This window comes from Talpa europaea (genome assembly GCF_964194135.1).
Source record: "Talpa europaea genome assembly, chromosome: 15".
Classification (NCBI taxonomy): Eukaryota; Metazoa; Chordata; class Mammalia; order Eulipotyphla; family Talpidae; genus Talpa; species Talpa europaea.
The window spans coordinates 56,132,201-56,146,176 of NC_140083.1; the positions used below are offsets into that span (position 1 = coordinate 56,132,201).

Below are 13,976 nucleotides of genomic sequence, written 5' to 3' on the forward strand. Positions count from 1 at the left end.
TTGGATTAGAGTGATGGGAGGAGAAAATAAAAATAAAATGAGTGAGTGGAAGAACCAAGGACAGGTAGAGGCTTGGCCCCAAATCAGGGAAACTTAAGTGTAACTTCCACGTCATCCTGAAAAGGTTGCCCTGGGTTGAGGTATTGCTTTGCACTGGCTTTTTACTGTTTCACTACTTCTCTCCAATTCCAAGGTTTGCACAGTTAACACCTTACTCAAAATTCTTGCTCTGGTAGCTGCTCCAGATTATTGCTTCTCAATGGTTTTCCATTAGCCCCAGAATTTATTTTTGAAAGTGAAGGCACTATCAAATGGTGGAGGATCCTTATTCACTTGACTGACTGATAATTTTAGCTACTGCTGTTGCTCCTACTTCATTTTTGAATATTAGGTAATCAATACTTTTTCCATATAATTACTAACAAAATAACCTTTTTCTAAATATCCAGAGAAAAACCTCCTCTGAATTCCTTCTCCTTATTCCATCTTTCTGCCTAAAAGTAGGTGTCATCCAATTTATAGGTGCCCTTATATTTAACTTTATCATAGTACTTAAACACTATATTATAATAGTCTCTATACTTATTGGTACAACTGACTAGATTATTAATTCTGGGTTGGGGGGAGGAAGGCAATATTCTATCACCAGTAATAGTATAGTACCTGGCACCACTTGAGAATGAATGAATGAAGTATTATAGTTTTTTTAAACCCTTGTAGCTTACAGTATAGAATTTTGAAAAGAATATATATACTTTGATTTATGAGTAACAGATTTTTTTTTGTCTTTGGTTGATTTCTCCCTGCTAAAGACCACAATGCTAACTAATCTCTTCAGAGATCTGCTGGTATATGTTCAGAACATATTTACTAATTTAGTAGATTATTTTTTTTAAAGATCTATTTTATTTATGCATACAAGAACTGGGGTGTAAGCCAGAGGTACAGGGGGTAAGAGAATTCATCAGAGAGAGTGGGGAGCAGAACAGGCAGATCTACTGAAATACACTGCTGAGAGGAGCAATGGGCAAGTCAAGAAAGGTCTGCTGTACTATGTGTGTTGCTCCCTGGCCAGCAGGGGCTGGAACTCATGCCGCAGTGGGTGATAGCTTGTCAGTGCTGTCCTTAACCCCTGTGCAACCAGGGAGGCCCTAGTAGGTTATTATTTAGGAAAAAAAATTCAGCTAAATTTAGCACAAAAGAAAGCTAACTCCAGATGATTTAGAAATGACTTATTATTATGGAATATTCCTCCATTTCACTGGAATAAACAATTCCAAATTGATTGTAAATGAGAAATACTTACCAGTAATATTTTCCCCATGGTTGTCTAATTTAGCCACTTGACTTGTTTCCTCATTTGTTTTGAGTGCGTGCAAAGATATGGAAGATTCCCTTTCTTTCTTTCTTTTTGGTTTATCCAGACTTTTGGGCAGGAAAAAAAATGGAATGGAAGAAAAAATGGATACTAGTCCACTCACAAGGAAACTAAGCCACCAAGCACCAACCCAACGAGAGTCCTTAGGAGTTATTTTTATTGTGCCTAAAATAAAGAATTAGAAGAAGCCAGTCAAGCATCATTTTGAAATGCAATAAATTATGGGCAACATGGTAATGACTGCTGTTCTCCAACATGAAGAAAGTACAATGTATTTGATCTATTCTAAGGCACTGTTTTCTTTTTTTACATTTGTCATTTCTGAAATCAAGGTAACAATCTTGAAATCAAGATTAATGACATCTTACAATTGCTGCCATCCAGGAATTCGGCATGACATTGTTGTTACCCATGTGAATTTGGTGACTCTTCTGGTGACCAGAAAACCTGATGGTCACCATGTTCGATGATGGTGGGCTATGGCTATGATTGAACACTTAAACCTAAAAAACATTTCAGAACTAATTGTGGAAGATATATAAATTCTTGCTGTTATCTGAGAACTTCTATTGGTACCAATGCTGAACTTAAGACACCAGCAATGAAATTTACAGCAATTTACCAGAAATTTTCAGAGCTAATAGCAGGGATTTTTTTCTCTCCCGAAATCCGAATTCATAGCTCTTCAACTGCACAGAGGATATATGTGTAGATATATGTGTATATATGCAGTGAAAACTTGAATTTGAAGTGACCAAAGACTTGGACTCTAAATTTTAGAGATAATTTTGTTTCATTATATTTTCCTTCAAAGTGTATATGAGTGATATATAAATGTTATATCTTGACAAGTTTAGATGAGCTATTTAAGTATAAAAGAAACATTCCAAACAATAAGAAAGGTACACACACATCACATAAATCTGAACCACAATATGGCATTATTACTTTTTGATCTCTAAGAAAATTCCTTAACATGAGACAATAAATTATTCATCTATCTACTGAATATTTTTCATATATGCTCAGATACGGGTATAAAATTGATTTGCATGATTATATTGTTCCATAACCAGCAACTCAGACTTCGGAAATGACTGGTAAAATCTGACTTGCTACACACTAAATATTTATTCATCATCTTTAGAAATGACATTTTGATAAATTTTTTCTGTTATCACTAGTCTAGACATAGAAACTAGAGGTAATAACCTAGCCAGAGAGGCCTGTGAAAGTGTTTTCCTTGGCTCACATTCTGTCTTAAAAACTGCAAAATTCTACATGAAAATCTAGATATATGGGTTTTATGGAAAGCCAATTGAAAATTTTTATCAATGCTGGAGGCAAATTTCTTCATGAAATCTGTGGAGTGAGTCATTCACCCTCACCAACTCTTCCCTTTAACCAACACACCTGATATCACTCATATTATCTCTTCTGTCTCTCTAATCATGACAGTTTGCCAAAGTGTTCTCCATAATATGTTCACATCATATTCATGACTGAATAAGAGAAGATAAAATAAAGTCTAAACAGTCAGTGCTGTGCCAGAACGGAATCCCCATGAATTCCAAAATACTGTGAGTAGAGATTTCTGATGATGGAAAAAGAGATCAGAAACCTATCATCCTATAGCTTTAACAATTTCTGTACTCATAGCGATAAAAAACAAACACAAACTAGAGGCAACTGACTATAAATGTATGGAATATGAACCTAGTCTAATCTACATTTCCAAAATGAATCAGCATTTTATTATAAAATACTTTCAAGTTTGCAGCTACTGTTGGCCCACTCTAATGTCTGACTCCATTTTTGGAAATTAATACTCCTTGCAGATCTACTTTAAGTTCTGGCAAGATAGAAAATTAGATTTGTCTAGTCACAAACACTGATTACTTAATAAACACAACTAACATCCTGTCATGTACTAAAAGAGATAGGAGGTAAGTATACAAACACTTATGGCTCACAATGATTAGGTTACATAAAATCATTATCTTGGAAGTAAATTAGTATTTACCTTGCGCCAATGGGAGGTGATGAAGTAAGGTTTTTTTTAAGAAGAGCCACACTGTGGAAGAGACTTTAAGAATTGTGCAAATAGAAGAGGAGAGGTGGTTTTTAAGTGTAAATGCAGAGAAAGAATTATAGGGTCCACTGAGAGACCAGTAGTTTGTATTTTGGATGAAGTAACAGTAAGCAAGTTTGTTATATTTTTCCTATTTTATACTAAATACATTGATAAGAGCTGGTGTAGATAGGATTTGAATTTTATTTTTATTCTGATTATTGATAAATTTATTTCCCATTTGTAACTTGTGACAAACAGTCAGCAAGGACTACTAAAGAGTAAACTGGATTATTCGAAAGAGTGGTATACCCTACCTGAAAAGCGTTATTGTGCGGTTTTGTTCTGGTTGTACTTACTCAGATCAACATAACCAATATCCACGTACATTTTAGAAAACTGAGATCCCATTATAAAGCCAACTATTGGGCCAATCATTCCAACTGCATTCAAAATTCCTGAAAATATTATCAAACAATTTTATCAGATGCCAAGTATATATGATTCCTATTTAATGTTTTTTTAAGCAACATTACATAATACATTTCTCCAAATAATTGTTGTAATAAGTAACACAGTGAATTTAGGAACACTTTTTTTCAAGGGCAGACCCAAGAAAAATAATCATAAAATCTATTTTCTTTACATTACCTAAATACAAAGAAGACTGTCCTTCTTCAGAAAAATCATCAATATAAGAAATCCCTAAGGGTACTATGGGTGTTTCTCCAATTCCACGAAGCATATTACCCAGTAGGACAAATAACCACATTTTTGATCCAGGTTCCTTTTCATTACCTATGTAGACCAAAAAAAAAAGTTTTATTTTATTAATTTTAGCAACCCAGCTACTTTAACTGTTTATTTATGCCATTTAAGACATTTTTTGCTTTTTTCTAATTGTAAGAATGATTCAATACATTTTGCAAAATTTGAAAATACTAAAAAAGTATCCACAATCTTACCACACACACACGGAGCCACTTCTAATGTTTATGTATATCTTCCATAATTTTACTGTACATAAAATTCCTTAAGATTCTTTATGTACATTATAGACTCAAATTTTCAGTTCATATTATAATCTATTTTCATAATTAACATATTACAACAATTTCTTCATATAAGATTTTTTTATATCAGGATTTTAAAACCTGCACAGTAGTATGCTGAATAAAAGTTTCATAATTCATTTAATCTCTTACTTTTTAATCACAAAATATTTCTAATTTTTCATTTTGCAAGATAACGCTGCCATGGCTATAATTGTAAACACATACTAGTGAACATTCCTGATTATTCCCTTGAGATAAATCAATAAAAGTAAAACTGCTGGCTTAAGGAGATAAGCATAATTTTGTTTTTACTATATTGAAAATTAACAAAAAGAGATATTTATACATCACTAGCAATACATAAAATGTGTCTTTTTCCTCTCTCCTTCATTTCTCTTTATTTTTAATCTTTTCTTGTCTCGTAGGTAAGAAACGTTTTAATTATTCTTATTATATGTAATTACAATTTATTATTTGTATTATAATAGGTAAAATTTTTAGTTTGTATAATAATTCGCATTTTCCATAAAGAGTAAAGTTTATATATTTTACTTATTTTTTCTACTTCCTTCTTCAAGTGCCAATACCCCACCAAAATATTCCTTTCTTATTACTTCAAAAAAGCTCTTTATTTAGAGAATGTATTAGCACTATGATTTTGTCTTATATCTACACCATGCAAATGCTTTTCCTTTTTATTTTTTCAATCAATTTTGCTGATGAATATCACAAGCACTTTTACAGAAAATTTAAACTGATAAATTTCAGGGCATTTTTAGTGACACCATCAATTCTTACCTTTTGCCACTATCTCAGGTAATGTTCTATTGAGTAATGAATTCTGATTAAGTGAACAGGTTAAAAAGCTTGATGTTGAGTTTTCTGATGAATTAATGTAAGTTTCTTTAGAATACCTGTAACTTTAAAAACATCACTAGATTTAAAATTCTGTTTGTCTGCTGAATACGTTTACTTTTTCTAGAAATAGGAATTTTTCCCTTTTATTTGCACCATTCTTTTCTCCAGGTTATCAGAATAGTCTTTGTCATTTTCCCACCCTGTATTTTAGGAGACAGGATGGGTAAAAGAGAAATGTCTGTGTTCACTAAGAAATATTATTCAATACTCCTCTCACAAGGTAGATAATTATCTTGTCATCTTAGGAGTGCTTATATTCTGGGCAAGATATAAAATATCTTGATTTCATGCTGTTTCAAAAAAATGTAATTACCTTCAAATATGGTCACAATCTAAACCTTCTAAGAACATGTTAATAACATCTAACAACATTCTAATAACATTTAATAAACTTTTCAAGTCAATCTAAAACACACATTAGTTCATCTACATTTTCTACCAATACTCATCTGATTTTCTTTTATGTCTATACACACTCACTCACCCCTCCACCCCATCCACCTCTCATATGCCTGATTATTCAAAACAGTTTAAAAATTTTTAACCTATTTCAGTTTTATGAGGAAGAACTTAACAGCAGCAAAAAAGATGGAGCTAGAATAGGGATAAATGCTGATATTCAAAAGATTGAGTTTTTCTGTCAGTTCTAAGGTATTACACTCAGCTCTAAAGAACTAGATATAAAATACACAGTTTCTGTAGTTAGGGCATTTTACATATATTATATTTACATATGTTTATATATATAATATTACATATTTATGTATGTATAAATATATGATAGAGAATGATGCACTTAATATACCCACTCCTGAGATCTTAAAGTAAATAATGATCAGCTTTGCTTGCAGGTGGAGGAAGGTGAATTAGGAGTTCCCAATGAAAATGATGCGTAAGTTGAATCTTAAAGATGTACAGGAGTTTAACAGGTAAACAAAGAAGAAAAGGTATTCAAAGCTGTAGAAATACTATGTGCAAAGGTATGCTGTATTATGGCACACTTGGAAAACTGCAGGTCTATGGTGTGATCCCCAAGCCTGCATAGCAATTTAAGATGAGGCTGGGAAGGTAGTCAAGGAACAAATCAATGAGTGAACTCTGTATGTAAATGTGTTTAGATGTTAATCCACAGGCAAGAGGCTTTCAATGTTTTTTACTGTGACTAACAGTAAGACATACATTTTGCATCAAAACCACAATACATACATATGTATTGAACAAATATATGTACAACCAAGACCACAGTTTCAATATCTCCATTCATAATGTATATTCTTCTATTTTATCCTATCCTATAAATCTGAATAACTTATAAAGGTGAATAAATCTGAACTGACTTACTGATCCACTAGTGGTATGGGATCTGAAGTTTGAAAACCACTGTTTTAGGAAGTTGGGAGTTTAATAACAGGAGTTAAATAATTATATTTGTATTTTAAAATGAGTACTCTGGTATAGAATATGAGTTGCAATGGAGTTGAGACTGAAGGCAAAATGTCCAGGTCAGAGATAGAAGCTTCATTAGGTTAGGGGCAGGAGAGTTGAAAAGAGGGTCCGATTTTGACACACAGGAGGCAGAATAAGCGGATTGTTATGTTGAAGTAAAGAACAGGTGTAGGATGAGCCCTTGACTTTGTTTGTGTTCCATTGTGGCTAAATGAGTTATTAATGAAAGAGGGAATTCAAAAAATCTGATCTGGTTTTGGCACAGGGTTGAACTCAATATTGAATATATGGATAACAAATGTTTGTACAATGCTAGGATGGAGATACCCATGAGATGGCTGATGATATAGATCTTGAATATAAGATAAATTCACCATGTATAGTTGACATTTAATGCATATTTTTCAGACAAATGATGCAGAATGAAAAGCAAAGAAAACTGAAGAAGAGTATAAGGGATACTCTCATTATATTGTCAGCAGCAGCAGAAAAGGATAAGCATGATGAAAAAAATCACAAAGATAGGAAACAAACAAGAGAGGTTTATGTACAAAAATAAAAATGAGCAGTACAAGGAAGTAGAAAGTATTTATAAGGTCAAATATGGAAGGGGGCGGGGTATCATACTATCCCTGAGTCAGCTGTATTAACTCTATATGTGAAAAATAGGCTTCTGTCTTATTTAAGCCATCACCATTTTAGGTTTCCAGTCATTAGAATCTGATTGTAATCATAACTACATAATGAATTTAAGAAGAGCAACATCAGTGAAAATGGCAGTGGGAAAATTCATACAGCAGTGGATTGAGTGGTGAAGTCTTACTGAGATTAAAATCTTGTAGGCAAAGATACAAAATACATATACTAATAAGTTATAAAGTTTATTTCCCATGAAACTATATATCTTATTTAGTACTATTCATATTTCAAAATCAATGGAAGTCACAAATTACTAAATAGAAAAAATATTCCATGTGTAACATACTTAGTGTTCATAGTTTTTAGAAGGTGACTGCTTATCTAAAAGGAAAAAATGAAGTTCCACCATTCATTTACAAGCAAATGACTATTAATGGCACAGAGCTCTTTAACACTTACTATCCCATGAAAAAATGTGGTAAAGCAGTCAAAATAGTTCCAGTTCCCATAAGGAAGCAACCAGTTCCAATTAGCTTTGGTCTGTGTAGTTTGGATCCAAAGTAACTCACAAATACAATCACAAGCAAATTTCCTAGAAAGAGAACAAAATGATTTTTATAGGATTCATTATTACAAACACTGGCTATGTGCAATTTGTGTCCAGTAAAAAGGAAGACCATAAAATGGATACAAATAGAACACAAGATATGGTACTCCCTCAAAGATCATGAAGTTTAATTGAGAAGATAAAACTCATTTACTTTAAACCACTCGTTATAAAATTGTATGATATTAATAGTAAATAGACTAGATTTCAGATACAAAAGACAGCATTTGTATTACTTGCAATACTAGTGAAGCAGAATTTTACTGAAAAATTTGGAGTTCATTATATTATATTTAAGCGAGAAAAATGGAGAAAATCTTCCGGATTTGAGGGAAAGGTATTCAGTAATGCAGTTATTCATTCATTCTTAGCATTCTTTAATTTCCTCTTAAGTACTGTATAGTGTTAAGAGCTAGAAATATTAAAAAAAGAAAAAAACATGTTATCTGTGCTCAAGTAACTTACAGACCCACAATAAAAATAGAAGGGCAAAGGTGCTCTTAGACCACAGAAAGGGGAACTTACCTTAATTAAGGGTTTCAGGAGAGTTTCCTGGAGGAGAGACCATTTGAGATTTAATGCTGAGTATAAATGATTTAGATTATTTAGACCAAAGGGTGGAAGAAGAGCCTTTTAAGTACAAGGAGTCATAATCAATTGTGCTTCATTAGGAGCTACAGGTATAGTAACAAACAGAAAGTAACCAAAAACAATGAAATACTTGAAAGGGAAAAAAAAAGATGACACAAAAGAAGGAAAATGAACCAGAAGATACAGTAACCAATGAAGAAAGAGTTAACTAAAGGTACTAAAAAAGAAGGAAAACTGAAAATATCTAGTTAGTATCTCTAGATGTACAGAGTATGTTGTAATCATAAAATAATTGACAGACTAAAAGAAATAAAGTAATGCTGTAAATTAAAAATATAGAAAAATTTACATATTGGGACATGATATGACAGGTAGAAGACAGAACATAAAGAAAAAAAGGACATCATTTTAGAAAGAAAAATTTAAAGGGAAAAAAACCCAGAAAATAAATAAGATAGATGGGAAGAAACTAATTTAAAAACAGAAAATAAATGACCTACTTAAAGGTAGAATTAAGCCTCCAGAGAAATTTTTTTCATTTTTCCAGCATAAATAAAAAAGAGACAGTCCCAGGCATATGCCGGTAAAGCTTCTGAAATTCAGTGAGAAAGAGGAGATGTCGATAGATGGTGGTAATAATAGGAATGATTTTGCATCTACAACATGGTTGTTATAAAACTGTAGACCAATGTTTTAAATGTTGTGAGGAACATTTTGAACATTTAAGTTCATACTCAGACAAATCATCACTTGAATATTATAGTAAAATACATCTTCCAATAAATAAGGACTCAGAAAATGTGTTCCATTATTTCTGGAAAAAAATAACTGCTTCAAGTTATATTCCACAAACCTAGGGAGGAACTAGAAGTCATAAAATTCAACAAACTAGAAGTTATAAAATTCAATAAACAAACTTACTAAGTAAAACTTATAACTGTGTCTAAATTATAAGTGTTAGTTACAACACTTAACAAAAACATAAAGAATCAATTCTTTAGTCAAAAGAGACATTTGAAGCTAACAATAGTTTCACGCAGTCCAATAGTCTATTTTTAAGATGGTTTCATTAAACCTGGGAGGTGGAAGAGTTAAGGATATGTAGGTAGAATCTCCTCTGAATAATGAAAAGGCAGAATTCATATGAAAAAGGTAGATATATTCCTTTACATGATTATATTGTAAGTACTTAATGGTCAAACATATTTTAAATAAATTAAAAAGATAGAAAGCAAACTTGTGGAAAGTGTAATCTATACTACATATTTTTTGCTTCCCTACAAATGATTAAAAAGTGAAAAAGATGGCAAAATGGGCAGTTAGTGAACTATCAATTTATAAAATAAAAAGGATGCTCAATCATTGTATTAAACATCACTATATTGAAGAAATTCGAATTAAAATGAAGAGAAAAACACATTCAATGTTCTAAACCGTTTTAACTCCATGTTTTATATTCAATTGAACAGTAGAAACTGCACACAGGTTGCTGCAAAGCAGGTCCTCCCTCTACAAATCATCAGAATCATAATCCTCTCTCAATCTTTTTTCTTTTTACCCCCCATCCTGAAAAAGGTAGGACAAAGCCCTGCAAAGCCTTAGTTTGCCAGATCAGGGTTCTTTAATCTCTGTACCACTGATGTTCTGGGTTGCGACTCCTTGTTGTGGGAGCTGCCCTGTGTTAACACAGAATGTTCAGCACCATCTCTGGCCTCTACTACTAGATGCCAACAGCAGTCTCCTCCCTGCCCTTCAGGTTATGACAAACAAAAAGGTCTGGATATTGACTAACTGCCCCCAAGGCAGATTTACCCCTGGTTGGGAACCACTGGTATAAAGGTTGAAGGAACAATTTTTGTATCTGCAAATGTGGCTACTAAGTAACAATCAAAATGGAAATTAAAAAATTACCCATTTCAAAGCTTCCATCAATTAAGCCAGCAATTGAAGATGGTATTTCAAATCTCCTTTCTATTTGAGTGATGGAACTTTTCATGACAGCAAAACCTAGTGCTTTGGCAATAAAGCAGAAGGACAGGGATACAAGGAACATCTAAGAAAGAGCAGAAGAAATGGGGAAAGTGATTAATCAAAGGGCTACATAATGTTTATATGTACAGAGAATTCAACTAGCTTTTCTTCCTATAAATGTTTTTAATCACATGGCGTATACCTACCTTTCCCCTATACCAATTGGTACTTCTTAGTCCTTTCAATGCTATCATCACTATAAAGATAAAGCATCATTTTCTAACTTGTCACAATACCAGATACTGGAGGCTATTTGTTAATTAATGCTATTAACTGATTTTTAGGAAGCTAGATTTATAAGAACCTCGAAGTCTGTGATGGCCTTGACAATAACTATTCTTTATTCCCAAGTGAATAGCAGAGCCTTGCTGTGAGAAGAGAGGGGACATGTTCTCAAAGGTAGCATTTCTAGGAAGCCAGGTGGAAAACAGAACTTTTTAATTTATAAAACCTTACTATTTGGGGTAAATCCAAATTAAAACAATGAAGTGATATAGCCAATAGTATTTTAAAAAGAAGAAACTCTTTGAACTCCCGTTGTTATAGATGTTTTATTTTTAATTTCATTGTAACATCCAAGTCGATCAGTAAATTCCTTTGCCTCTACTATTAAAATCTGATCCTGTTATGGACTGAAGATTTGTGTTCCTCCCAAATTCATATTAAATCCTAATTCCTACTGTGATGGTAATTGGAGATAGGGCCTTTGGGCAGTAATTAGGCTATGACAGTGGAACCCTCATGAAGGTTTAGTGTTCTTAGAAGAACTTGCTTCTCTCTCTCTGCCATGTGTGGAACCAGCTAGAAAATGACCATTTGGAAACTAGGAAGAGCTCCTCACCTGAACTCAACTAAGCTGGTATGATGACCTCAGACTTGCAGCCCCCAGGCTGAAATAAATTTAAGTCACATTGTCGATGGCATTCTGCTATAACAGCCCAAGCTGACTAAGATAAGCACTTCTCTTCACCTCCTCCACTGTAAGTGGAGCATCAGTCTGTCTAGTCTGTGTCACAGCAATAGGCTCAGGCTAGTTCTTTCTGCCATGGCTCTCCTCACCCTTCTTAACACAGTAGCTAGAATAATTCTATCAAACTGAAAATTAGATCATGTCATCATATCCTGTCTTCCCATTTCACTCATTGTAATATTAGTCTTTCCAATGATCCTAAATGATCTGCCCTCCCCACTGAATATCCCTTCTCCACAAATAGTCCTTCTACATTTTCTAACTTCACCTTCTATACTCCAGTCCTTGGTCTTTCCTCTTCAGCTACACTAACCTCACTACACCCTCAGCAATAAGTTTACTGTATTGTCTCAAGTTCTTTGTTCGTTCTTTCTTCAAGAAAAGCTTTTCTCCAGAGTTACATTCTATCACTCCTTCATATCCTTGTAGTTTCTATTCAATGTGTCTTTACAGTGAGGGTTTATTTGAGCAGCCTTTTAAAAATGACTTGATTTTCTGTTCATATTATATTTTATTTCTTTATTATTTAATAGATAGTGCCCTCCTTTGAATGAAGGCTTGTTAAAGACAGGGATTTTTTTGTCTCTTTTGTTCACTAATATGTTTCCAGTATTTAGAACAATACCTGTCATAAAGATACTCAAAAAGTATTTCATGAACTCTTATCTACCCAGAACCTAATGTGATCCACACGAGGCTATGTTTAAGGGAGAGAGAGATGGTCCAATATAGCTTTTCTATATTGGCAAGTTATGTGTATTTTCTTTCCTTTATAGGGAACTTAAATGAAGTTGAAAGGACTTAAGAAATGGTATACAATGATACAACTTATTATAAATAAGAATTGCTAAGTACCATACAGGAAGTCACCCAAAAATGAAATACCAGGTGGAATGGTATCAAAACCAGTTTTACTATATTAGTGAAGGGAGAAGCAAGTTTCTTAAGGGAAAGACATTAGTTGGAGAAAAATAATGATTCAATTCTCACATCTTTTAGAATCATATATAGTCTTTATAGCACAAAACATAAATGAAAATACTTTCAAGTTCTAATCATCTCAGAAAAAATCATACTATTGGCACTAGCCAATAGAAATATGGCTAGGATTAAAGTCTACAAGATGACAAAATAGTATTAGACTCTCCATTCCCCCATAAAAAATAGATTTAATGAAATAAACTGAACAAATGCTTCTATGAAAAATCTAGAAACTACTTAAAATATTTCTGTACCCTAGATGGCATGAAGTTAATGATATGGAAGTTCAGTGGAGAAATTTGTGACACTCTCCACTCTCTTGCCAGTCTTCTTCCAGCCAAGCATGGTTAGTGCAATTGGGATGAAACGCCCAACTCCTGTCTTCTTCCTGGAGAAGGGAATGGGGGTTGGTGGGGTTTAGGGGACAGTCTGAGGAACCAGTCTTGGTCCAAGTACTGATAAGAGTGGGTTGCCAGGATAAGTCTCAGGACAGACAATAAACCGTGCACCAGAGTTTGCAGTACTACTGATACACACTAGGTGGAACACCAGTACTGAGATGTACTACACCACCAGAGAAGTTACAACATCTCTGATAGTCACCAGGGAGAGCTCCTAAGTAGAAACCAGCAAGCTCAGAAAGGCAAAAAAGCTTAAGGGATCTACAGAATCCCTAGCTCAGCTCAATAGTAAAAGTCATCCTGGTACAAAATCAGATCACAATGTCTGAATTGGTTGATTTTCAATGCCAAATCCCAAGAACAAAATACAAGACATAAACGGGAAGCCATAACACATTTAAAAGGAACAAGTGAAAACCCTAGAAATTGACCTTAAAGAAACAGAGATGTATGAATTGCCAGAAAAAGAACTTAAGATTACTGTCATAACAATGATCAATGAATTGATTAGACAGAGAATTAAAAAAAAATCAGAAAAATGTTGCTTAAACAGAACAAAAATATTAACAAAGAAATAAAAACTACAGCAATCAAACAGGAATTCTGGAACTGAAGAATATATTATTTATAATTTATAAAAATTCACTAGAGGAACTCAATGGCCAACTTAACTAGATTGAAAAAGAATCAATGAACTCAAAGCTCAAAGACTGAATTAGAGGAGAACAAAATGAATTAAAATTGAGCCAAAAGGACTTAAAAAACACCATCAAGCAAACATGAACATTATGAGAGCACTAAAAGAAGAAGAAGAGAAAGGGGGAGATAAATTATTTGAAGAAATAATGGCCAAACATTTTCCATGTCTGTGAAGAGAAATATAAAGAA

The 13,976-nt window shown here is 33.2% G+C and overlaps 1 protein-coding gene across 1 annotated transcript in view; it reads right to left on the bottom strand.

The window, feature by feature from the left end:
* Positions 1–13,976, bottom strand: part of LOC311185385 (solute carrier organic anion transporter family member 1B3-like) — a gene marked incomplete at its 3' end in the record, with an annotated part of 70,697 nt that overhangs the window by 42,165 nt on the left and 14,556 nt on the right. The window contains exons 2-7 of the mRNA XM_084256015.1: positions 10,617–10,758; positions 7,967–8,099; positions 5,303–5,424; positions 4,101–4,247; positions 3,809–3,907; positions 1,307–1,543 (exon numbers count right to left, since the gene is read on the bottom strand). Coding sequence (XP_084112141.1) covers positions 1,307–1,543; positions 3,809–3,907; positions 4,101–4,247; positions 5,303–5,424; positions 7,967–8,099; positions 10,617–10,758 — 880 coding nt within the window. The remainder of the gene's footprint in view (positions 1–1,306; positions 1,544–3,808; positions 3,908–4,100; positions 4,248–5,302; positions 5,425–7,966; positions 8,100–10,616; positions 10,759–13,976) is intronic.